A 26,868-nucleotide genomic window follows, 5' to 3' on the forward strand; every position below is an offset into this window, starting at 1 on the left:
CATAGAAAACAGTGGGGTGTTGTGGAGTGGTGTAGAGTGAAGCGGCATAGAGATGCTGTAGACGGGCATTGTGTGGAGTGGAGTGGTTTGGATTAGAGTGGTGTGGAGTGGCGTAGAGCAAAGTGGCATAGAGTGGTGATGAGTAGAGTGGTATAGGGTAGAGTGACTTGGAGTGTCATACAGTAGAGTTTCTAGGCTTTCACTAGAGTGGCATGGCATAGAGTAGAGTTGAGTGGCATAGAGTATAGTGGCATTGCAATAGTGAATCAGAATGGCATATTGTGCCATAGAGTGTATTTAGAATGGCATAAAGTGGGGTGGAGTACAGTGGACTGGCACAGATTAGAGGGGAGTGGTATAGAGTGGAAGAGAGTGGCATAGAGTAGAGTGGCATAGTATAGGTGTGGGTGCAAGTAACTAATGTCTTAATAGAGAAGGCACATAGGGTGAAAGCGGCATTTGTGCCTGTCCAGGAATGATATGAAACTCTTTTAAAATAAAATAAAAAGTGTATTGCAAAAAGACAAGGATGAACACATGTTCTTGTCCATGCACCAAGGACGAGCTAATGGGAAAAAAGGATAGGAAGCCTATGCGAGCTAAGCATTCGAAAGATTGCATGTGAAAGTGACAACTAAAACAATGAATGGTATACTGTGGGTGGGTTGTAAGCCCACTGAAATGTAATCAATAAGTCTTGAAGCACAACTCATGCGCTGTGTAGGCAAGAGCTAAATTGGTGGATTGGATTGGACTGGGGTGGATTGGGTGAATTAGATTGGTTTGGGTTGGGTGGATTGGATTGGAGGATAGGACTAGGGTGGATTGGATTCGAATGGGGTGGTTTGGAATGGGGTGGAGTGGGTTGGATTAGACTGGACTGGACTAGGGTGGATTGGAGTGGAGGGGGGATTGGACTGACTGGAGGAGGTGGATTGAAATAGGGTGGAATGGATTGGATTAGGGCCGGTTGGAAGTGGGCAGGATTGGGCTGCAGTGGGTAGATTGGATTGGATTGGAGTGGGGTGGATTGGATAGGGTTGTCGTGAGTTGGACTGGAATGGGGTGGGTTGGATTGCAAGCATTGAATGGGTGGCTTGGATTGGAGTGGATTGAAATGGTGTGAGGTAGATTGGGTTGGGGTGGATTACATTGGTTTGGGGAGGGTGGATTGGATTGAAGTGATAGGACTGGGGTGGGATGGATTGGACTGACTGGAGGGGGTGGATTGGGGTGGAATGAATTGGATAAGGGTGAGTTGGAGTGGGATGGACTGACTTGGGCTGCAGTGGGAGAATTGGACTGGAGTGGGGTAGACTGGAATGGATTGGATTGGCATGAGTTGGATAGGTGTGGGGTCAATTGGATTAGAGTGGGGTGAATTGGATTGGGCTAGATGGATTGGATTGAGTCGGGGGCCTCTGGGGTGGATTGGATTGGGGTAAAGCGGGGTGGATTGAAGTGGGGTGAGCTGGATGGGGGGACTAGGTTGGAATGGGGTGGGGTAGATTGAGGTGGTGTGGACTGGAATGGGGTCGATTGGCTTGGGTGGATTGAGGTGGATTGGTTTGCATTGAGGAGTAGACGAGTTGGGTGGACTGGATTGGGGTGGATTGAATTTGAGTGAGCTATATGGATTGGACTAAATGGGGTGGACTGAATTTAGGTGGGTTGATTAGATTGGGGTGGATTGGATTAGGGTGGACTGAAGTGGGGTGTACTGGATGAGGTGGATTAGGTTGGAGTGGGGTAGATTGAATTAGGATGGATTTAAGGGGTTGGATTGGAGTGGAATGGGGTGTCTTGGTTTGGGGTGGGTAGAGTGGAATGGAATGGGGTAAATAGGAGTGGAGTGGATTGCATTGACTTGGAGTAGACTGGAGTGGGGTGAAATGGGTTTAGTGGGATGTACTAGAGTAGGGTGGACTGGAGTGGGATGGATTGCATTGGCATGGGTTGGGACGGGATGGGGTATATTTAAGAGAATTAGATTGGATTACATTGGAGTGGATTGGAGTGAAGTGGATTGGATTGAGTGGGGGTGGACTAAGGTGGATTGGGGTGGATTGGATTGGGGTTGTTGGACTGAATTGGGGTGGGGTAGATTGGATTGAGGTGAATTGGATTGGGGTGGGGTGCACTGGAATAGGGTAGATTGGATTTGGCTGGAGTGGGGTGGATTGGATTGGAGTGAGGCGGATTGTAGTGGGATGGATTGGAGTGGGCCTGATTGGAGTGGGGTGGATTGTTTTGGATAGAAGTGGGGTGGATTGAATTGGGGTGAGGCAGATTGTAGTGGGGTGGATTGGAGTGGGCCTGATTGGAGTGGGGTGGATTGTTTTGGATAGAAGTGGGGTGGATTGGAGTGGGTGGATTGTTTTAGTTTGGAGTGGGCAGATTTATTTGGTTTGAAGTGAAGCACATTGGAGTGGGCAGATTATTTTGGAGTGGGGCGGATTGTTTTGGATTGGAGTGGGGCAAATTGTTTTGGATTGGTGTGGGGCAGATTGGATTGGGGTGTTTGTTTTGGACTGGAGTGGTATGAATTATGGTGGATTAGAATGGGGAAGATCGGGGTGGGTTGGATTGGGGTGAGGTGGGTTGGATTGGATTGGAGTGAGGTACATTGGATTGTGCTTTATTGGGGTAGATTGGTTCGGTGTGGGTTAGATTGGAGTTAGGTTGATTGTGGTAAATTGGAGTGGGGTGAATTGGGATAGAGTGGGTGGATTGGGATGAGGTGGATTGTATTAGATCAGGATGGATTGAAGTGGGGTGAATTGTTTTGGATTGGAGTAGGGCAGATTGGAGTTGGGCCGACTGTTCTGGATTGGAGTAGAGCAGATTGGAGTGGGGCCGACTGTTGTGGATTGGAGTGGGGCCGACTGTTGTGGATGGGAGTGGGGCCGTCTGTTGTGGATGGGAGTGGGGCCGTCTGTTGTGGATGGAGTGGGGCCGGCTGTTGTGGATGGGAGTGGGGCCGGCTGTTGTGGATGGGAGTGGGGCCGGCTGTTGTGGATGGGAGTGGGGCCGGCTGTTGTGGGTGGGAGTGGGGCAGGCTGTTGTGGGTGGGAGTGGGGCCGGCTGTTGTGGGTGGGAGTGGGGCCGGCTGTTGTGGGTGGGAGTGGGGCGGACTGTTGTGGGTGGGAGTGGGGCGGACTGTTGTGGGTGGGAGTGGGGCGGACTGTTGTGGGTGGGAGTGGGGCGGACTGTTGTGGGTGGGAGTGGGGCGGACTGTTGTGGATGGGAGTGGGGCGGACTGTTGTGGATGGGAGTGGGGCGGACTGTTGTGGATGGGAGTGGGGCGGACTGTTGTGGATGGGAGTGGGGCGGACTGTTGTGGATGGGAGTGGGGCGGACTGTTGTGGATGGGAGTGGGGCGGACTGTTGTGGATGGGAGTGGGGCGGACTGTTGTGGATGGGAGTGGGGCGGACTGTTGTGGATGGGAGTGGGGCGGACTGTTGTGGATGGGAGTGGGGCGGACTGTTGTGGATGGGAGTGGGGCGGACTGTTGTGGATGGGAGTGGGGCGGACTGTTGTGGATGGGAGTGGGGCGGACTGTTGTGGATGGGAGTGGGGCGGACTGTTGTGGATGGGAGTGGGGCGGACTGTTGTGGATGGGAGTGGGGCGGACTGTTTTGGATTTGTGTGGGGCGGACTGTTTTGGATTGGAATGGGGTGAATTCTGGTGGGCTGGATTGGAGTGAGTCAATTGGTTTGAGATGAAGTGGACTGGGATAAAGTGGATTGGATTGAAGTTGGGTAGATTGGATTGGATTGGAGTGGATAGTGGTGGATTGGACTGGATTGAATTGGAATGGAGTGGGTGGAATGTGATGAAGTGGGGCGGATTGAAGTGGGGCGGATTGGAGTGGGGCGGATTGGAGTGGGGCGGATTGGAGTGGGGCGGATTGGAGTGGGGCGGATTGGAGTGGGGCGGATTGGAGTGGGGCGGATTGGAGTGGGGCGGATTGGAGTGGGGCGGATTGGAGTGGGGCGGATTGGAGTGGGGCGGATTGGAGTGGGGCGGATTGGAGTGGGGCGGATTGGAGTGGGGCGGATTGGAGTGGGGCGGATTGGAGTGGGGCGGATTGGAGTGGGGCGGATTGGAGTGGGGCGGATTGGAGTGGGGCGGATTGGAGTGGGGCGGATTGGAGTGGGGCGGATTGGAGTGGGGCGGATTGGAGTGGGGCGGATTGGAGTGGGGCGGATTGGAGTGGGGCGGATTGGAGTGGGGCGGATTGGAGTGGGGCGGATTGGAGTGGGGCGGATTGGAGTGGGGCAGAGTGTTTTGGATTGGAGTGGGGCAGAGTGTTTTGGATTGGAGTGGGGCAGAGTGTTTTGGATTGGAGTGGGGCAGAGTGTTTTGGATTGGAGTGGGGCAGAGTGTTTTGGATTGGAGTGGGGCAGAGTGTTTTGGATTGGAGTGGGGCAGAGTGTTTTGGATTGGAGTGGGGCAGAGTGTTTTGGATTGGAGTGGGGCAGAGTGTTTTGGATTGGAGTGGGGCAGAGTGTTTTGGATTGGAGTGGGGCAGAGTGTTTTGGATTGGAGTGGGGCAGAGTGTTTTGGATTGGAGTGGGGCAGAGTGTTTTGGATTGGAGTGGGGCAGAGTGTTTTGGATTGGAGTGGGGCAGAGTGTTTTGGATTGGAGTGGGGCAGAGTGTTTTGGATTGGAGTGGGGCAGTGTGTTTTGGATTGGAGTGGGGCAGAGTGTTTTGGATTGGAGTGGGGCAGAGTGTTTTGGATTGGAGTGGGGCAGAGTGTTTTGGATTGGAGTGGGGCAGAGTGTTTTGGATTGGAGTGGGGCAGAGTGTTTTGGATTGGAGTGGGGCAGAGTGTTTTGGATTGGAGTGGGGCAGAGTGTTTTGGATTGGAGTGGGGCAGAGTGTTTTGGATTGGAGTGGGGCAGAGTGTTTTGGATTGGAGTGGGGCAGAGTGTTTTGGATTGGAGTGGGGCAGATTGTTTTGGATTGGAGTGGGGCAGATTGTTTTGGATTGGAGTGGGGCAGATTGTTTTGGATTGGAGTGGGGCAGATTGTTTTGGATTGGAGTGGGGCAGATTGTTTTGGATTGGAGTGGGGCAGATTGTTTTGGATTGGAGTGGGGCAGATTGTTTTGGATTGGTGTAGATTGTTTTGGATTGGTGTAGATTGTTTTGGATTGGTGTAGATTGTTTTGGATTGGTGTAGATTGTTTTGGATTGGTGTAGATTGTTTTGGATTGGTGTAGATTGTTTTGGATTGGTGTAGAATGTTTTGGATTGGTGTAGAATGTTTTGGATTGGTGTAGAATGTTTTGGATTGGTGTAGAATGTTTTGGATTGGTGTAGATTGTTTTGGATTGGTGTAGAATGTTTTGGATTGGTGTAGATTGTTTTGGATTGGTGTAGAATGTTTTGGATTGGTGTAGAATGTTTTGGATTAGAGTAGAATGTTTTGGATTGGAGTGAGGCAGATTGCTGCAGATTGGAGTAGATTGTTTTGGATTGGAGTGAGGCAGATTGCTGCAGATTGGAGTAGATTGTTTTGGATTGGAGTGAGGCAGATTCTTGCAGATTGGAGTAAGGCAGATTGTTGCAGATTGGAGTAAGGCAGATTGTTGCAGACTGGAGTGGGACAGATTGTTGCAGATTGGAGTAAGGCAGATTGTTGCAGACTGGAGTGGGACAGATTGTTGCAGATTGGAGTAAGGCAGATTGTTTTGGACTGGAGTGGTGAGTATTGGGATGGGTTGGACTGGGGTGAGGTGGATTGGATTGGAGTGAGGTACATTGGATTGTGCTGTATCAGGATGAATTGGTTTGGTGTGGAGTTGATTGGATTGCAGTAAATTGGAGTGGGGTGAATTGGGATAGAGTGGGTTAATTGGGGTGAGGGGGACTAGATTAGATCAGGGTAAATTGGAGTGAGGCGGATTGTTTTGGATTGGAGTGGGGCAGACTGGAGTGGGGTGGATTGTTTGGGATTGGAGTAGGGCAGACTGTTTTGGATTGGAGTGGGGTAGATTCTGGTGGACTGGATTTGAGCGAGTCGATTGGATTGGGATGAGGTGGACTGGGCTAAAGTGGATTGGATTGAAGTTGGGTAGATTGGATTAGAGTGGATTGTGGTGGATTGGACTGGGGTGAATTGGAATGGAATGGAATGGGTGGGATAGGATTAGGGGACCTGGATTGTTGTGGGGCGGATTGGAATGGGGTTGATTGTTGTAGCTTGGAGTGGGGCGGATAGCTGTTGTTTGGAGTGGGGCGGATTGCTGTTGTTTGGAGTGGGGCGGATTGCTGTTGATTGGAGTGGGGCGGATTGCTGTTGATTGGAGTGGGGCGGATTGCTGTTGATTGGAGTGGGGCGGATTGCTGTTGATTGGAGTGGGGCGGATTGCTGTTGATTGGAGTGGGTGCAGATTGTTGCTGATAGGAGTGGGTGCGGATTGTTGCTGATTGGAGTGGGTGCGGATTGTTGCTGATTGGAGTGGGATTGCTGTTGATTGGAGTGGGGCGGATTGCTGCTGATTGGAGTGGGTGCGGATTGCTGCTGATTGGAGTGGGTGCGGATTGCTGCTGATTGGAGTGGGTGCGGATTGCTGCTGATTGGAGTGGGTGCGGATTGCTGCTGATTGGAGTGGGTGCGGATTGCTGCTGATTGGAGTGGGTGCGGATTGTTGCTGATTGGAGTGGGTGCGAATTGTTGCTGATTGGAGTGGGTGCGGATTGGAATGGGTGCGGATTGTTGCTGATTGGAGTGGGTGCGGATTGTTGCTGATTGGAGTTGGTGCGGATTGTTGCTGATTGGAGTGGGGACGGATTGTTGCTGATTGGAGTGGGGAAGATTGTTGCTGATTGTAATGGGCAGAATGGATGTGGGCAGATTGTGGACCGGAGTGGGCGGACTGGATTGAGGCAGATTGTAGATTGGAGTGGGCAGACTGGATTGGGGCAGATTGTTGTGGATTGGAGTGGGACAGATTGTTGTAGATTGGAGTGGGGCGAATTGTTGTGGATTGGTGTGGGGCAGATTGGTGTGGGGTGGATTGGAGTTGAGTTGATTGTTTTGGATTGGATTGGAGTGGGGTGGAGTGGGTGAATTGGTTTGGGGTGAGGTGGATTAGACTGGAGTGGGGTAGATTGGATTGGGACAGATTGGAGAGTGGGGGTGATTGTTTTGGATTGGAGTGAGGTGGATTGGGGTGGGGCAGATTGGAGTAGGGACAATTGTTTTGGATTGGAGTGGGGGGTATATGGTTGATTGGGGTGGGGTGGAGTGGGTGAATTGGTTTGGGGTGAGGTGGGTTAGATTGTATTGGGGTAGATTGGATTGGGCTGTATTGGTGTGGGGCAGATGGGAGTGGGGGTGGTTGTTTAGGATTGGAGTTGGACAGATTGGTTTTGGATTGGGGTGGGGCAGATTGGAGTGGGGCAGATTGTTTTGAATTGGAGTGGCACAGATTGGTTTTGGATTGAGGTGGGCAGTTTGGGGTGGGGCAGAGTGCAGTGGGGCAGATAGTTTTGGATTGGAGTGGGGAGATTTGATTGGAGCAGATTGTTGTGGATTGGAGTGGGTCATATTGTTTTGGATTGGAATGGGGCGGATTGGAGAGGGGTGGATCGGATGGTTTGGTGTGGGGCAGATTGTTTTGGTTTGGAGTGGGTGAATTGTTTTGGATTGGAGTGGGGCAGACTGTTTTGGATTGGTGTAGGGAGAATTATGGAGGATTGGAGTGGGGTGGAGTGGCGGAACTGGTTTGGGGTGAGATGGACTAGATTGGAGTGGGGTAGATTGAATTGGGCTGTATTGGAGTGGGGCAGATTGGAGTGGGGGTGATTGTTTTGAATTGGGGTTGGGAGATTGGATTGGAGCAGACTTTTGTGGTTTGGAGTGGTCCTATTGTTTTGGATTGGAGAGGGGCGGAATGGAGTCGTGCAGATTGTTTAGGTTTGGAGTGGGGCAGATTGTTTTGGATTGGAGTGGGGAACATTGTTTTAGATTGAGTGGGGGTGTTATGGTGGATTGGAGTGGGTGAATTGGTTTGGGGTGAGGTGAACTAGATTGGAGTTGGGTAGATTGGATTGGGCTCTACTGGAGTGGGGTAGATTGGGGTGGGGGTGACTGTTTTGGATTGGGGCAGATTGTTTTTGGATTGGTGTGAGGCAGATTACGTGGGGCAGATTGTTTTGGACTGGAGTTGGGAGATTGGATTGGAGCATGCTCTTGTGGATTGGAGTGGGTCATATTGTTTTAGATTGGGATGGGGCAGATTGGAGTGGGGCCGATTGTTTTGGGTTGGAGTGGGGCCGATTGTTTTGGGTTGGAGTGGGGGCACATTGGAGTGAGAGTGGATTGGAATGGGGCAAATCGTTTTGGATTGAAGTGGGGCAGATTTATTTTGGATTGATGTGGGCTGGATTGGAATGGGTTGGGTTGGGAGGATTTGAGTGTGGTGAATTGGAGTAGAATTGATTGGGTGAGTGGATTGGAGGGGGTGGACTGGATTGGCCTGGGGTTGATTGTATTGAGTGGGGTGGATTGTATTGAGTGGGGTGGATTTGTGTTGGGCGAGGTGGGGTGGATTGGTGTGGAGTAGAGTGAGGTGGATGTAAGTGTAATGCATAAATATGTATTAGAACATTGGAATGCTGGGGGCTCCATTAGAGACCATGGCAGCTCTGGGCTTTTACTGGCTGGTAAAAACCCAGAGCATTAGCATTCCAATGTTCTTTGTCCACAGCACCAGAGTAGGGTGGGCCCTCAATACATTTTGTTTGCAAAGACTCCTTCCCACAATGCCTCTTTTAACCCCAACTGTGTTACCAAAAACATTTTGCATTGAAGGCAGAACTAAGGAATTTGACACTGAATCCTTTTCTGGTGAGTTTCAGTGACAGGTGCATGAAGCAACCAACCCCTACGAGATTTCTTCACCACAAAATACAAACCAACTGTCTCCTTACTCTGAGACGAGCCCTTTCCCCTTCTGTGGGCTAAGTGCCTCACACCTGGTATTTATGAGAACAGCAGTCTGCCGAACGTGGCTTGGAGTAAGTGCTCAGACCAGTCCTTCCAGGGCGCTCTGTTGCCAAGACTCCCAAGGTGCCCCACAGCACTCGCTGTTTGCATATGTGTTTGCATTCCCCTCAGTGCTAACCCAGAGAAGGCGAGTTAGGTTGCCACCGCAAGTGGGACGGGCCCGGCGTGTCGGAAGTGTGGGAGCAGGACCAGTCCGGGCAGTATGTTTGGACGAAGGACCGGCAGGTTGCGCCTGCTTCTCTGGACACTCTGGTCCTGAGCTGGGAGCGGGATAGGGGCCCACAAGGGCTGCAGGAGTGAAGATTCAAAGGGGCAAGGAGGTGATACTGGGGACTGACCCCAGTGGCAGTGGAAATGGCGTGGTCCTGATGGGGTAGAGCAAAGAAGGGCCACAGCCAATCATTGCTGAGTTTTCTGGAGTGCCATCGAGGAGCCTTAACGTGCCACAGAAGATGTGGCGGAGTTGTGACACGGTGAGAATGGACGAGGATGAGAATCAAGAGGAAACCAGCCTGGCGGCCAGAGTGCCAGAGGCCGAGTCTGAGAGTGCTGGTAAGGACCTTCTCAGCTGGAATCAGGGGTGCCCTGACTGAGAGAAGGTAGGGGTGTGGTGAGGGCGTATTGCCGTCTTCCAGCTGTAAATAGCATTGGATAGCTGCTTCTTTTGTCACCGTTTATTTGTAAGGATGTCACAATGCCCCCCTCCTCTCAATCCTTGGAAGTGAACCGGTAGTCGCACAGCTCGCTCGCAGCTTATTTCTATGTCCCCAATACCCGAGGAGTAGAAACCAAGAACATAATATCAGGCAGAACACTTTCGAAGGCCAGGTTTGTAGTATGTTTATATTATTTTGTTCGAGAACCCTACATAGTCTTTTTCATAAACAGGCATGACGCTAGGAGTCAGAAATATTAATATAATGAAAAAAATGCGTGCTCCTCTGGAAAAAAAGAAAAGTGGTATTTGCTCCTAGGCCTGCCAGCCCCGATTCCTGTAGTTGTTTTGTTCAACTGAGGATTTGGAATCACTTATTAGAAATACAATGAAAAGAAATCAACAGTAATTAATGAAATAAAGTTGCTTTAGAAGCGCTGCAACAAACTCCTTTAGCTGATTATCATGTTGGTATCATAGGTCAATTTTTAAATGTTCTTATTTTGAGAACTCATTATAAATCTCGTCAAAAGTTTTCCTCAGTTTTTTTTTTTTACCTCAAAGGTTCAGACAGTGTAACCGGAGACATGTCCTACTCAAACAAGCTTTATTAAGGCCAATAGTTCTCGACTATGCGAGATCTATTGGTTTTGCCAATATTTGAAAACATTTTGCACAGGACTAACTGGGAGCAGAAGGAGGAGGGGGTGTGGAACATGAAACGAGGGAGGGAGTAAGAAGCGGCAGATTGGTTGTGGAAGGAGGGAAGAAAAAATAGTACCTCAATCGCTGCGTGAGTAGCAGACGGTTAGGATTTTTGTTTGGAGCATTTCACAGCATTGAAGCAGTGATGAAAAATGGCAGAAATAGATTAGGAAGAAAACGGAAAAGAAAAATAAAATAACCAGTGAAGTAGAAATTCTTAGAGCTCAAAATAACTCCAATGAAGATGGTAACATCACTTCACGATTTCCCCAAACCAGCATGCAACACATCCGGACTAACAACATGATGAGAATGCTTGCCTAAAAAAAATAGGTTTTTATAGTCTTGCAAAAATGAGGACCTACTATTTGGTGACATGAATTTGCTCAACAGAATGACAATGACACTAGAAAAACCCAGATCAGAAACTTTGGAACACGACTGTCATACCCATACGTGGTTAGTCACCTGCCTCGTGGTGGCCAAAATGTGCATCCTACGCCACTGATGCCAAACAGCCTCTTCTACTGGTCAAGAATGGTGTGCATTGAATTATATAGAGTAGGAACACACAAATGCGCCACACAGAAAACAAGCATTTGCAATGCAATAGGTCTCGCTGAGTTAAAGCTATTGGCATTGTAAATTCATTAATGGACTTTTCTTGCCACATAAATTGGTCAACCCTGCCTCATAATTTAGTCTTTTCCTGCCATATAATTCCAGTGGCCCTGCATATAACTAAAGCACTTCCATTTACCTTCTTCCTCTATCTGCAGCAAAAAATGAAAATGTTGTCATTTAGTATCCTAGTTTAAATCTGCCATGCTAATTCCAATAGAACACCACTTTCATCACCCCACCATCAGAGTTGTTGGTTGGGTAACACCATTCACCAAAAAAGACACAAGACAGCTGCATAGGAGAAATAAACTAGAAGGGTCACCCAAACATATCAAGAGTGTTCAAACAGTCATACTGTAATAAGGATGTTAAGTTGACCTGAATTATGGCCATAATTGTAATAAGAAGAGATTATTAAAACATATACATTTATCATTTAAACCTTTATCAGAAACAAACTTTTGGCGTTAGACCGTAATGTTCAAAACAGCCTTAGGGGGCAACATAACAAAAATATCATTTATAAGAAACATGGTCATGTAACCATATTGTTAGCTCCTATAGGGCATAACCCCATGAAAAAAACAGGAGAAAGTAATGCAGTATAACCATATACTTAGCCCCTAGAGGGCAATTTTAGGGCTAGCAGCCCTACTGCAATGTTATTACAAACAAGGCATTTAAAACAAAACTTATCCTATCTGTAAAACACACGTTCTAGCCATGAGAAAGGTTAAAAGACATTGAATGGTGGGAGGGGTTATCATTTTGGAGACCCAACTAACCTAGTCTGGGGACCCAGAGATTGTGTAGACAGAGAACATTGTGGTCAATGTTTTGAAGGTGGCCCCATTGTCCTAGGACCACCACAGGCTGAGTTATGAGCAAAAATGTTTTGTAAGCGTAATACCCTGCAAAGCGTTATGGGGGAAATTTCCGTTCCATTAATATTTTAATAAGTTGATACAACTGTAATGCTTAGAACAGCCCATATAGGATACCACAATGAAAATAGCTTTGTAAGAAACATAGTCATGTAACTATATAGTTAGCCTCTAGATGGCATCACAACACAAAAAGAAAATGGCAATAAAGAATGCACAGCAACCATATATGTAGTCCCTAGAGGGCATAGTGCATTATATATTTTTAGGGGTAGGAGGCCTATAGCAATGTTACAAACAAAGCCCTTAAAACACAAGCCATTCCCAGCTAGAAAACAATAGTTCCAGCCATGAGAATGCTTAAAAAGTAACTGAATGGTGGGAGGGGTTATTATTTTTGGCTCCCCACTAACCTAGTGTGGTGACCCAGAGATGACATAGAAAGAGTGTGTCATGCTCAACGTTTTGGTGGCGGTCCCATTGTCCTGTAACCACCATAGGCTGATTAATGGGCAAAAATGTTGTGGAAAAGAATGCTTGCAAAGCGTTATGGGTCCAGTTTTCACAAGTTCAGTGAATATTGTAATATCGGCTTTCCCACTGTGCCAGGAGAGTTGCTTTCACTTGGAGAATTTCTGTTTTATGTAAAGCATTTACCAATTTCAAGTGTTTTAAGGGGAGAGCCACAAGAAATTACTCTGATTAGGTAACTATGAACAATATGACCAGTGCTTCATTAACGCCGATAGAGTTCACATTGTTATGCCTGTTTGCGCTGTGAGCGCCTTGGCCGCCATGCAGCATGAAGGGGGGAGACAAAAAAATAGTTTGCCCATGCTGAAGTATATTGGCAATCGTGCAATAACCCATGTAACAGGGGCAATCTGCAAGGCGTTGACAAAAACAGCTTCAAGGCGAGACAAATGTAAAGCAATTACCAATGACATTAAGTGATTCTTGAAAGGGAAGCCCACAAATGAGTGAAAGTGATGGGTGTGACATGGGTGTGGTTAAAAGCCCCCAACACTTAAAACAGGTCAAAGCGCTTGCACGCTCGACCTAATAAACAATAAACTAGACGTATTTGAGAGGGTTTGTGGTGCGTTTCTCGCATCTGAGGAGAACACTGCTCAGGTTTCACTTCCTCGTAGCTTTTTTGTTTCCTTATTACTGACATGCCTCCAGCTACTAGGTGGCACACTGAATATACTTTCATCTTCTTTCCCTGTAGGGTTAATTGTTCCTCATTATTATTGACTGTGCCTTGCCGTGACGCCACGTTTCTCTCCCTCAGTTCCCCACACCCTCTTTATGACCATGCCGTCTCTCTGCCCACCTGTGCTCCATAGTGGCAGGAAATGGCCTCAGCAGCACTCAAGTCACAGTTAAGCACCTTTATGTTCTCAGTTTAGTGATCGCCCTCACGCGCACAGTGCATCATGTTTCTGTGCTCTCTTGTGAGCTGCAGACGGCCCGGGAGAAGAAAGCTGTGGCTGGGATGGTGATCTTTTTTTGTAGGGCTTTTTTTTTTGCAATTGTATATAGCTCGAGCTCAACCCAAAGGTTTTAGAGCCATTCACATGAGTGCCCGTTGAATTCCAAAAGAACGCAAATCATTTGTTAAGCACAGGAAGAATAAGAGATTAGCCCAGAATAAGATGGATGTTGAGCAGATGTCCCGACTTGAACCTGGTTCCTCAGTTCTAAAGTCAGCAGCTTTGTCCATTATGCAGCTTTCTCTCACCCCGTGGTTTAGGCTAACCTTGGCCAGAGGTAGACCACACTAGACTGAATGTTAATGCCTCGGCAGCTATTTTGTTGAATTTCTCATAGGCCCCCAACCCTCCTGGTTAAAGACATTGATGCTTGCTCATGCTTTAATATCCTACAATTATAATCATATGGTTCAGTGAATGCATTTGCATATTTTTAAATATTATTTTGTTGCCTTGTCTTGCATGTTGTGTCTAGGACTGCTGCCTACTGTCCACCAGAGGCTCCCTTTCTGTTTGTCCCTTGTTTTTTTTATATCCTTCTTCCACCCCATTCTTTTCTTTCCTGGCTCACCTCTTCATCCCCTTTTAGTTTCTCTGGCAACAGGATTTTCTGTTTTCTCCCCATTCATGACCTCTTAGTGCTCTCAGCTTTTGTAGGTTTGGTTTGTGCAGAGCATGCCACCGGATGGGTTTCATTACATTGATGCGGAAATTACTTTTCCTTGTTCCTCACTACATATGTTTGTATATACATGGCTGTCCTAATTGTTCAGTAAAGAAATGTTGGAAGAAAAGAAACCGTGGAAGAGAATAACCGGGAGATTCCGGTAAAAGGATTATGACAGCAAAAGAACAGCCTGCTTATCGCTAAATGACCAGTGATGTGGATTAGTTGGCCAAATATCAGTGTATGGCACCCCTGCCCCTCTGCATGGACAGTAAAACATACCCATTGGACTTCTCGCAGTGCTAATGCACCTACTGCACTACCAATATTATGCCTGCTAGATATGCTGGTTGACCCATGACAAACGCCACTCTGCTGACCTAGGGAGCTGCCAACAAAACCTTAAATTGTGGGGCTAAATACTGAAGGTTGCTAAACATTTGCATAGAGTGATCAAATTGATTGCTAGGTGGAATGTAATGCTGACTTCATGGGGCAAAGCGATGAGGTGGGTGAGCCGGGTCTGAGGTCTGAATCAGGAATAACCCCGATCTCGTGTAACAGCAGTGTTCGAACCTGGAGTAGGAGTCAGTTTGGGTGGTCACTGGGAAGAGTGCAAAAAGTTATAAAAGTCAAAGTGGATTCCCATCCTCCTCAGGCTGATGGCATGAGTAAATCATTCCATGGAACAGCTGTAATCCCACAAAAACAAGGCTTGCCCGAGATCTGAGGTAGAGTGAGGCATCTAGTATGAAGACACCTCTTCTGCCTTTAAAGGGAAAAAGTCTTCTTTTTATGGTTACTTTTTAGGTCGCAGCCTACTTGCTGTGTGGAGTTTCAGAAAGTTGACCTGGGGATGCATTCTGCCTGTCGCTTGTCATTGGCTTTGTGGTTTGTAACTCATGTTTTCTGGCTTCCCATTTGCTTATTAGACTCCCCAGCTCGAGTTATTTCCACCCCCCACGTTAAAGCCGTGCTTACAGAATCCTTCCACAAACTCCTCCTCCGTAGTAAAGCTTTTCTGATCTCATCACGTTTGCTGGGCATTCAAAGACCAGGTCAGATGGCACTTGTTACATAGCCTGAACATGGCCCTAGGGCATTAGAGCGCGTCACATGAGCACTAGATTACATTGCACTGTTTCACCCACTGGGACAGTAGGTGGTTTTCCCAGAATCACACTCTATTGAGCTGAAGCTGCAACTCAAACCATTCCCCAGTTCCAGGGTCGACAGCTCTTTCCCTCATTCCCACTCAATATTCAAGAACACTTAAAATCTGAACTCAAGAAAACATACTTTCTCTAAGAAATGTGCAAGACAGGCGATTAATGCATTAAGTTTAGAAGCTCAGACAAATAATGCATTTTTATTATAATAGCCTCCCTGTAGAGGCTCATATGGCTGCTCGTTCCGACATAAACTAGTCTTAGCGGGGCAAACGTAGATGGTGCAGCAATGCATGAAACATACTTTTCACCTGTTGGTATGTCATGCCGTAATTGGTCCGTACTCCGTTTCCATAGTTGCAAGGGCGCCAATTGCAGAAAGTCGTTTTGTGACCGAGTAGGCCATGGATACACGAAAACATTTTCCAAGGGGCCACAAAGTTTGGTTAGTGATGTGACAGAGGGCCACATTGACGTACCAGCATGCCACAGAGGGGGTGGAAATGGGGGTGGGGCTGTTGGAAGAGTGCTGGAGGAGTTGGTGCCAGTACGGTGGGTGTGGAAGAAGCAAAGCATGGACACCTAGTGGCTGAACTGCACAATGTGAAACCAGAAAACATGGGATTAATCCTGGTTTCCCCACTACCAAATTGTGAGATCGTAGACGATTGTTTTATATCACTTTCCTTCCTTTTACTGCATTATTGCATGTAAGAAAATCTCAAAATACATGGCTTCAGGATTTGCAATGTACAAAACCCACTGTGTTTCATTAAATCAACTATAATGTTCATGTATAATAGGAACCCAGGCCACTCAAAAAGTACACATAACTGACTTGCCTCTTAGTTCACTATTGGCATTGTTTTCACAGTGGAAGGAAGAGTGAATGTTTCTGAATTATGTTTGAAAACTATCACTTAAAAAGAAAATACTTCTCAACGCACTGATATATTATGATGTTATAAGGTGAAATATCTGCATGTTATTGACATTCACTTTATGAGAATTATTTCTAAAGAGTCAGTATAAAATTTTACACTTTTGATGCAATATGTCTTTAAAAATGAAGGTGTTCCTAAAAGTAAATGTACATGACAAACCGTTCAATTAACGTTTGAATGAAGGATTAGCTGTTAATTTTTGCATTTTCTTAATCATAGTGCTGAGTCGAGTAAACAGCAGCGCAGTGTGGTGTTGACTAGGGGGCTGCATGTAAAGGTCAGGGGGACCGCATGCGGACCCCAGGCCGTACTTTGAATATCGCTGGAGTAGACTCTCCTGTTCAAGATGGCAACGCAGAGAAACAGTGGAGCCTGGTACATAGGGGAGGTGAAGAAGCAGCTGCGGGACAGTAAATAACCGGGGTTTGTTTTTGAAGGGTGCAACACCTCAAGGTGCACACTGGGCGGAGCAAGTCCTTTCTCTAACATCTCTTTGAAGCAGACACACTATGTCACTGATTGCTCACCACTCACCTGCTCCAACTTGTCAGGTCACGCTCTGACAGATGCTTCCTTTCCTTCCCCTCCTTCATGTGACTGACCTTCTGTAAACAGATGTCAACTGGCCTTTGTCACTTTCAGCATGTCCTGTTAACTCATCCATTAGACGGAGGATGCTAGGACGTGTAGGCTAACTCTTATAATGGGAAAAGTTGAGTCCCTACATTTTAGTGAGCTCTTTTAAAACTTGGCCTGAACCCCTTTCTCCTACCAACCTTCATCCTCATCACAACTCTCAAATTTCCTGGTTCCATACATAAGTAGTTTATCTGGCAAGTTTATTTTCTTTGCAATCTGATAATTCTGTTATAAATCCAGTTTTCCCAGTACCAGCATGGAAAGAAAAGCATTGGCAAATTCAATACGTCTGGCTGTAGCAAGCTGATGTGATGGTAACATTTACTTTAATTGCCAGCATATGCAAAAAAAACAGCCAGTTGCCTCAACATTGCAGTAAAAATATGATTTTTTTCAAATGTAGCCATTTCATAATTGTAATAGAATCGTAAGGGTATGCTCCTAGTAGGCAGGCTTACTGAGAACAGGTGCAAGAGCCCTTTAAGTATTAATAGTACTCAACGGAAATCCTGAGTCATATTGATGCACATGAAAGGTACTATTGATTTAGACTCATAGTAACATGAAGACATACTTTAAACACACAAGTATGATCAAAAAAGCACGAAAAAAGAGGAAAAAAAGCATTGCCCTTTGAAATATTGACCTATTAGCCTTGCCAATTAAGTGCTCTTTTTTCAGCAGATGTGGAACATACCATTACTTGTAGTGCAAGCGATACAATGGTTGAAATGGTCCAGCCCATTGCTCTCTACTTAATGTTATGGTGGACAGAAGTAAAATGTGAATGGCAGTTGAACATAGCAAAAGCAAAGAGGGTTGATCGGAAGCCCTTCTATGCTGTATATATCGAAGTTTATTTTACTTATATTTTTTACGTCAAAACCTACCAGACAGTATAGCTGTCTGGTTTGCTAACAGCTTCTTGGGGACATTCTGAAAGCTTCTGTAATTACATTTGCTTGTTTTCTATTTGCTGGTTTTATTTGTTTTAGGCTGTCCAGCTTTAATTTGTCCCTCTGATGGAGCATAGCTTATTTACTGTACTCTTCCATGAGTACAGGCTTTCTGTAAACAATTGAATACAAACAAAGAAGGGCTAATATGTCGGGAGTGTTTAGAGAAAAGTTGGTCCTGTGTACGGTACTCCCATCATAATACCAAAAAACCAAAAGTACACAGTTCCAGCCAATAGACTAGTACAAATGTAAACAGTAAGTAATAGAGTCTATGAGTCTGCTCTTATTAGAACAAGAGCCCTCACTCACCAAATGGTGACATGCTTCATCATTGGGCTTTTGCTCCTCGTCAGGCTGGCACTGAAACGCCTGACGGGCCCCTCGTGGGGGCTCTTTGCCGGAGATCTTTTGAGTGTAAAGAATGCCGGTAGCTGAGTGCTAGTATGTGGGATTGGTATATGGGTATGTGAAAATAAAAATGGCTAGAGGTCTGGAAATATCGTATTTAATCAACCCAGACCCCTGTCATGATTAAAAGCAGAGTGTGGGTAAGGATTAGAAGTAATGTCTAGTCCACCCTCAGAAACAAAAAAACTGTCAGTCCCTGAATTAGGGGAATGTGGAGAGTTAGAGTACAGAACTAACTATACTTCTATCATCGGGGTCAAAAGGTTTCTCGCAAAAAATGTCTGTTAAGATCGGTGCGATTCGTCAGGACCAAAAAACGTACCTAATCCCCATGTTATAACCCAATACGGGATTTCTTCGTACCACAAAAACCCTCCTTGTATTAAAGGATGGGCCCCATCGGGATAGCGATAAGCATCAGTGGTCCAGGCTTGTATAGTCAACCTCCTTGTATTAAAGGATGGGCCCCATCGGGATAGCGATAAGCATCAGTTGTCCAGGCTTGTATGGTCAACCCGCTCGTGTGGCCACCGGGTGGATAACCTACCCCTGTTCCGCATCCCAGAAAAAGTAAACAAGCCTTTAAACCAAAGCCAATGGTCAAAGATCAGGCTATGTTTTCCAAAGGAGAATGGTGTTCACTTTTCTTTCTCTGCCTTCAAAGTGAGACAATTCATGTGACAATCTCACTGTGAAAGGAAAGGCTTTTTTTTTCTTTTAGCAAACATCAAAATCTAAGTGCCTGTAATTGAACTTTGCAGAAAGTTCGGAATATATCAGAATTAGGAAAGCACAAATGAAACCCATTTTTTTTATAATTCTCAAATGTTGTGGAAACAAATGTTTTTGTACAATCGAATCAATCCACACATCGTTTTGCACTGTATACTCTTATAAGTAAAACTGTATATGTGCAAATGTAATGGTCATTTCAATTGAAACTATGTTTTCTGTAATGGCAGTGCACTGCCATATCATGCATACTCCACAATACGCCACTCCACTATACACCACTCCACTGTACAACCCTCTACTCCACTCTATGCCGTTCTACTCTGTACCATTCCTCGACACACCACAACACTCCACTCCATTCTATGACACTCCACTCCGCAGCACGCTACTCCACTTTAGTACGCTTCACTCCACATCACTCCAAACTACGGTATTCCACTCTACGACACACCACTCTACTCTACGAAATGCCCCTCCATGTCACTCCACTCTAGGACACAGTAGGCCACGCCATTCTAGGACATGCAGCACCACACTAATCTATGAAACGCAACTACACTCTATGCCACTCTGCTCTATGCCACTTTTTGATATGCCACCCTATTGTATGCCACATCTGTCCACTCTGTGCCCCTCCACTCAACACTCCTCCATTCTAAAACACAACACTCTATGCCATGACACTCTATGACCTGGCACTCTGACACTCTACTCCACTCTCAGACACTCAACTCTGACACTCTAGTCCACTCCACTCTGACGCTTTACTCCACTCCATGCCACTCTACTCCACTCTATGCAACTCGCTCTATGTCTACTCTGACACAATACACTACTGTGCCACTCTACCCAACTCCACTCTGTTCCACTGTATGCCGCTGTACTTTGACACTCCACTCCACACTATTATACAACACTCCACTCTTTGACTCTCCAATCTGTGCCACTCCACATTCTCCTCCCCTCTATGCCATCCCACTCTGACAATCTACTCCACTCTATGCCGCTCCACTGTACTACACGCCACTCGTGCCACTCCACAACACTCTACTCCACTCTATTTCCCTCAGCTTTAAGCCCCTCAACTCCTGTACACTCTACTCTCTGACACTCTACTCCCTTCACAACACTCCATAATACTTGGTCACTCTATTCTAAGGTACTGTGGTCCACTCTATGCCACTCTACTCTAGAACAATCTACTCCACTCTACGCCATGACAACCTACTCCACTGTACACAACTCCTACCCCACTCCATGCTACTTTACTCCACTCTACACCACTCCACTCTACAACACTCCACTACACTCTCTGCCACTTCATTCTGACAATCTACTCCACTCATTGCCCTACTCCACTCCACTTCCTCTATGATATGCCACTCAACTCTACTGTACTGTACTCTACTTCACTCTGTCGCTCCATGCCACTCTGGGCAACTTCATTTTATGACACTCTACTCCACTCTATACCAAACCACTCTATGACAATCTATTTTACTCTATGCCACAACACTCTACTCCACTGTACGCAACTCCCTCTAAGTCACTCCATGCCACTTTACTTCACTCTATGCCACTCCACTCTACTCCGCTCTATGCCTGCCATTCACCTCTTTACGACACTGTATGCCACTCTACTCTATGCCACTCCAGTGTACACAAATCTACTCTACTTTATGCCTCTCCACTCTGCGCCCTTCCACTTTACTCCCTCCACAACACTCCACTCTACACCATTAAATGCCACTGCACCCTACACACTATGCTCTACGATACACCAATCTGCAACACTCAAGTCTACAACACTCCACAGCACTCCGTGCCTCTTCACACCACGCCACTCTTCTCTGCATTACTAACTTTTAGCGATGTTGAACAGCAGCTACACTGGTGTACAACATGGTTAAAATACATTTGCAAAGCCGATAGCTCTTAGATTTGCGAGACCTCTTGGCTTTTCCAATGCTTCTTATGTTTTTTTCTGATAGTGAGTTTACAAAGAACATGGTGGAGCACGGTCCTGCAAAATAATTCTGAACAGGTTATTGTAAACCTGTCTTCTGCACACCTTGATACATTTTCTGTGCGTTACACTGTCCATTATTACTGTGCGCATTGGGTCTTTAGGAAGCAGATAGATCACAGGCTGCAGCTGAGCTGGCGCTTTAATAAGAAACCCCCCCTTAATATCCCGACCTACTTTGATTCATTAATTGGAAAATTGAGTACCCCTTCTACTAATTGTGTACTTTGTCTAATTTGCTTATGCAAGTGTAGTCATACAAGATTTGTGTTCACAAGCATTGAGTGCTTTGCTTTGGGAGCACGAGCATTTGATGCCGTGCATCAGGCATACTAGTTTTTTTGCTGCACTTGCTGCTGTCATGCTTGCACATCTTTACTACTGCAGTATGAACTGCTTGCTCAAGTAAGGGTAGCAATGCTTTTAGAGCATAAGTATTTGCCATGATCCTACAGTATGCTTCTGCAGTATTAATCGCTTTTGCTGCAGTACTGGCTGTGGTGCTTTGAGTGCACAATGGTGCCTGCTATCCCTCAGGCACTCAAGGGTTTGCCTCTACTGTGTGATTTGTATGCACAGGTGTTATCTGTGCAGTTTTGAGAGTTCATTTGTTACACCTTGGTCCCTATGCTGCTCTCCCTGCTCTATGCTTTTGTAGGAGATTTTGTATTAACTGGTATTGGGGCACTATTGATTTTACTTGGCAGTAAAGTGCTTTGTGCATATGTATATATGACCTTACTGTGCAACGAACGCTTGGCACAAATTAAATAAAACATTTAATGTATTGAGTGTCTGGAACTGTATAGGCTTAGCCGGAAGCTGACTTACTTCAACAATGCTCTTTACTAATTCCTGAAAGGCTGCACCAAAGCAGTACTTCTGGTAGAGCAAGCCCGACCCGTAGGTCTTCTGTCAGCGTCCTGGTTGTATTTCCCCAACGGCAGGGAGAGGGTGGGGGGTTTGTGTGTGAAGTATGTATCGAGGATACCTACTGGCAACTGCAAGATGGTCAACAATTGTCATTGAATTGTTCTGGTCACATCATAAAGCATGAGGCCGAAAGCAGAGTGCTTTGTACATTTCAAGAGAATACTCAGATGAAATATAGGAACATATTACACGTTACCAGTCATGTATTGTTTTGTATTGCTTGTTTATTTTGGGGGAGTTAGCTTGAAAAAGCTGATTTATTCACAGATGATCTAACAATAGGTCGTGAATGGAATTTAAATGTTTTGGTTGACCCTTCATAAATAAATTAATGATAAAACAATGGTGAGAACTATTGGAAGTATGCCGTTCTATGACTGCAGCCTTTTACCTGAGAATTACGGATTTATGATATTTCCCAGATATTTTGCCTTATAATGTACATCATTTGCAGATTTCACAAAAAATGTGTTTCTAGCTCAAATGGATGGACATAATACTGCAATTCAATGTGCTGCTTAATTTGCCTCTTTTGCCACATAGTTTAAATGACCTTTCTGCATAATGTAGATAGCCTTGCCACACAATCCTGATAGCTATGACAGTGGTTAAGCTCTGCAAACTAGTTTGGGTACTGTCATTATGATAATGAAATCATTATTTCACAGACAGACGCAAACAATTTCCCATATTTCACGATTCCCTATGAGAAATAGGTTTTGTACCACTGCTTTTTTCGCAATAAAAAACACCCAAACATTAACTGCACATATATATTCTATCACTAATCCTGTCCTCACTTGGAAAGCAGGCATGACATTTCTCTAGTGATAAGCAACAAAAATTATTAGTCGCTCTGACCTCTCTCAACATGTCAGTAAAGATACTGAGCCCTCAAATTCATCAGCGCTACCTGTCAAGAAAACGTGTTGCAAAGTTCTCTACCATGAAATTCCAAATGTCCTTCCTCCACAAAGATAAGAACTTCCTGTTCCTTTCATGCTCCCCACAATAATACATACACCTTCCCTGTCCAGACTAGATTACATAGTGCTTGCCTCACAGGCGTCTTTAAAACAACCAGTGTCTTCAATATGAAAAAAAACAAGTATTTGGAAAAGAAATATGATCACATCTTTCTCTTTCTCTAGGGTTTTCTCTGGCTCATCATGAAAGGAAAAGCTTCAAGAAGGCATATAGATTACAAAAAATTTGAAATATACAAGAAAATATCGAAGCAATTGTTGTTAATGAATCAAATGAATTTTTGTAGCACATCAGCTACCCACAGGCTTCCTGACACTAGGAAAGGAAAGAACCAGACAACAGACTCCCCTGTGCAAAGAATTACTGCATAGCAAAAAGTGCATGGGCTAGGAACTGAGTTAGTTAAGAGGTTAGGAATAGAGTAAGGTATGGTGTCAGTGAAGGTGGCATGGTTAGGATTGACGTGGGGATGGGTTAAGGATTGGGGTAGGAGGAGGGGTTTGGGTTGTGTTCAGGATTTGGTTTAGGGCTAGGACGAGAAGGGTGTATAGCTAACACACTGCCTGGCTTGGTCTTAAATGCAAAAAGACTATGATTTAAGAACTCTCCTGCTATACGCCAAAGATATGGAACAATAGCACCCATTCATCAGGCTTGAAAAGTTCACAAAAAAAGCTAATGGCTCACCTCGCATTGTCACAAAGAGCTGGTTGATGATCAAAACTTTTAAGTTCTGAAAAACGTGGGATGGTTGTTGGTGACGCAAAGAGCTCTGGGCAGCAAAGTCTGTAACTGAGAAGGTCTTGTGGGTAGTTAAATTTGGGTTCCCCCTGGCCTCTGTAAAGTCGGCTTGCGTTCGCAGGGAAACTGGGGGCTCTTCTGTTCGATGCGAAGAGCCCAAATTCTTGGTATTTTCACTTGGAGACCAGTTCTTGTAGTTTTGAAGTTGGGGGAGTACATTCTAAAACCAGTAAAGGGTCCAGGATCTGGGAATTGGGGTTTGGGGGCTTACTCCAGTAGAGGCCAGCAGCAGGGTTCAAGCTGGTACATTTGTTACTGGTCAATTGGGAAGTTGCAGAGAAAAAACACTGAAAGTTTATGTCCTTGTAGATCAAAGAGAAGGTCAGCCAAGTCCCCCTTGGAGTCCTGGGTTCAAGTCAAGCAGGCTAAGTCTAGAGCTTCTCTTTGAAGTCCAAGACAGCTGAGTACAAGGCCATCCTGCTCAAGAGAGGAACAACCTTCCCCACACCCATGGCCAGGATATGTAAAACTTAAGTACACATCCTACTTTTTAAATACTGTACACCCTAGCCTGTGAGCCTTTAGGGCCTAACTTAAGGGTGACTTGTAAGTATTGAAAAGGAAGGATTAATCCAGAAAAATTGGCTATTCTGCCAGGTCAAACTGGCAGTTTTAAATTGCACAGGCAGACTGCAATGGCAGGCCTGATACATGTTTTACAGTGCTACTTTAGTGGGTGGCACAATCAGTGCTGCAGTCCATTTGCAGCTTTTAAATTAGAAACTCTGATACATGTAGCACCATCTGCTAGGACTTATAAGTAAATTAAATGTGCTAATTAGGGGGTATACCAATTTTACCATTTATGGAACAGAGATCACAAGCACAGAGGTAAAGTGCACAGAGTCATAATGCCAACAAAAACAGTTGAGTAAGGAACAATGTGGTGATAAAGACAATACCAATCAAAAGATGGTCATTTCCAACAGATTCCATTCTGAATTAGGGATATTCCAGGCTGTTGCTACCACACTGAAGTAATTAGAAACAAAGGTCCAACTACCTACGAAGAAAAAACAATCAATAATATGACTAGCCATGAGGAAAGCTGTGCCTTGCAGTGTAAACAAGAATATGGAAAAGAAAAACAAAAGTTCAATGTGAAATCTAGTGAAAAAAACACTAGTACACAAAGCAAATGGACAGACTGATGCAGTAGTCAAGGTCCCAGTAATGTTAATATTAATATTTGTAGCTCAGCTGAAATGTGCATCTACCATCTCTACTTAATGATAGAGTGTCGGCCAATGAACCAGAAAGTTTTTAGAAACATTTACTTTGAAAGAAAGCAAACACTATAATGACACAAATTAAAAATTACAGTGAAACATTTATGGGTCTGGCAAAAATATAGGATCCCTGATTTTCTTGTTTTAATGAGATATCTTTAATAAACCTGGATGACCAATTAGCTATTCATGCACAGTTACAACTGACTTTGCCTGTCAAGCCAATAAATTCCATGGAGCTCATCTTCTGGTTGCCTTACTAGAGAGGGTATGAGATTAGTTGATATTGATTATCCACTTTACATTAAGACTGCATCTCATATCCTCATTCTTGCCACTTTTGTTATTCCCTTTAATGCAGCTAACAGTCATTCCATTGAAGAAGTTTGGGTCATGCGGCATGTGAAGAATAGATTAATGTATTTCATATATGTTTAATGTCTAAGAGGGTAAAGCTGCTTCTACCAAGATTACAGTGACTTATTAATGTGTATGGTGAAATGATGATCCTGTTTTAGCAGAAGGCAGAGTTAGACATCCACAACTTGTTTTCTTTCAATGTTTTGTTCTTCTTCAAGGCTTTTCAACGTTTGCAGACATTTATACATTTGCTTGTTTGATATTACTTCTCCCACCATTTAATGTAACCATGGTAGGGTTGATCCATTGTCTTCCTCTTTTCTTATGCCTTACTCAAGCACTATGATATGGTGATTTTCAGTTTGAGTTCTAAAACAAATTGAAATAAAATAAATATAGTAAGTTCTGTGTGGATGGTGAGTAGGTATCAATAGACAGGGAATGTGGCAGCACAAACCTTAGACTAGACTGCTCAAATATTTTAAGCACATCGTATAAGTATACAAGGTCTGACTTATAATTAAATGGTCTGATTCCATTCATAATGCTATACCTTGCGATGGAGGAGTTTGACTTTGACAAGAATGTTGCTGCACCAACGTTCTTTGTAACCTACCTAAACAGTTTATATCTTGCATTAGGGGAACATAATTCTAATCCTTGGTAGTCATCAGGATTTAAATCAACATGCATTATACTACATATCATTTTGATACATTAGGGCTCCAGAGAAACGTTAATGTTCTTCACATTTATCCACAGCAGAATTATCTTCACACTCGCTACAAGAAACCTCAAATTATTTTTGCAAAAAGTAAACAGGGCCCATATTGGCATCTTGGCGTTCAGAGGCTACAGGTTGTCCCAAACGACCAATGCTTTGATATCATGTTGCTGGCTGTCTTTTCTGGCGACCACTGGTGGAAGGCAAGTGAAGTGATGCCAGAAGGATGATGAGTACCCTCCATCAATGTTACCATAAGGTCAAAGAACTCTCAATAGAAGGGGTAAAGAAGACGTTCTTGGCTAAGATTATCAAGACATTATCACATGATGCTTCAATGTGCTTCCCTGTAAGCAGAGTGAATTTTGATTTTCAGGAATCTGCCATCTGGAGAACCTTGTTAGATTTGGGCTCCTCAGTGATATTTGAGGATGTTCACCTCAAACAATATAAATTCTTCTAGGGGGTTGTCTGGCAGCTGCAGTAGAATTCCACTATAAGTTGCAAGATGCCCTTGGTTAGGCCCACCTTGTGCATGTAGAAATGGTGAGCTACACAAACCAAGGGAAGTCTAGAGGGGCCACATGGATATTTTGGTGGAATCCAAACTGACTGAATATCCTGGTACTTGAAGATGCTTCTTGGTAAGCACATATTTATGGTCTCATTTACATAACAGTTGAATGTTACTAAGCAGGCTGTTTCCTGCATAGCAGATATTTAAGCTTTCCATAACATCTTAGTTACTGTAGAACACACGAGATAAAATGACTCTCCTCTATTTACTAATAACATTTTCCTCTATAGAGGGAAGGAGTTTTCTGCTGGTCAGGTTGGAGGTTAGAACTTTTTAGGTCTCATCTGTAAACAGCTTACATTGCTGTCGCTTGGCGATGAT

The 26,868-nt window shown here is 45.1% G+C and overlaps 1 protein-coding gene across 2 annotated transcripts in view; it reads left to right on the forward strand.

The window, feature by feature from the left end:
• The window catches only part of ANO6 (anoctamin 6), a 308,488-nt gene that overhangs the window by 27,243 nt on the left and 254,377 nt on the right, over positions 1–26,868 (forward strand). The window contains exon 1 of one of the 2 annotated variants that reach the window (XM_069229079.1): positions 9,353–9,577. The exons of the other annotated variant lie outside the window; for it this stretch is intronic. Coding sequence (XP_069085180.1) covers positions 9,478–9,577 — 100 coding nt within the window. The 5' untranslated portion in view covers positions 9,353–9,477. Of the gene's footprint in view, positions 1–9,352; positions 9,578–26,868 lie in introns of those variants that run through there. 2 annotated transcript variants of the gene reach the window in all.

This window comes from Pleurodeles waltl, chromosome 4_1 (assembly GCF_031143425.1).
Source record: "Pleurodeles waltl isolate 20211129_DDA chromosome 4_1, aPleWal1.hap1.20221129, whole genome shotgun sequence".
In the NCBI taxonomy this organism is placed as follows: domain Eukaryota; kingdom Metazoa; phylum Chordata; class Amphibia; order Caudata; family Salamandridae; genus Pleurodeles; species Pleurodeles waltl.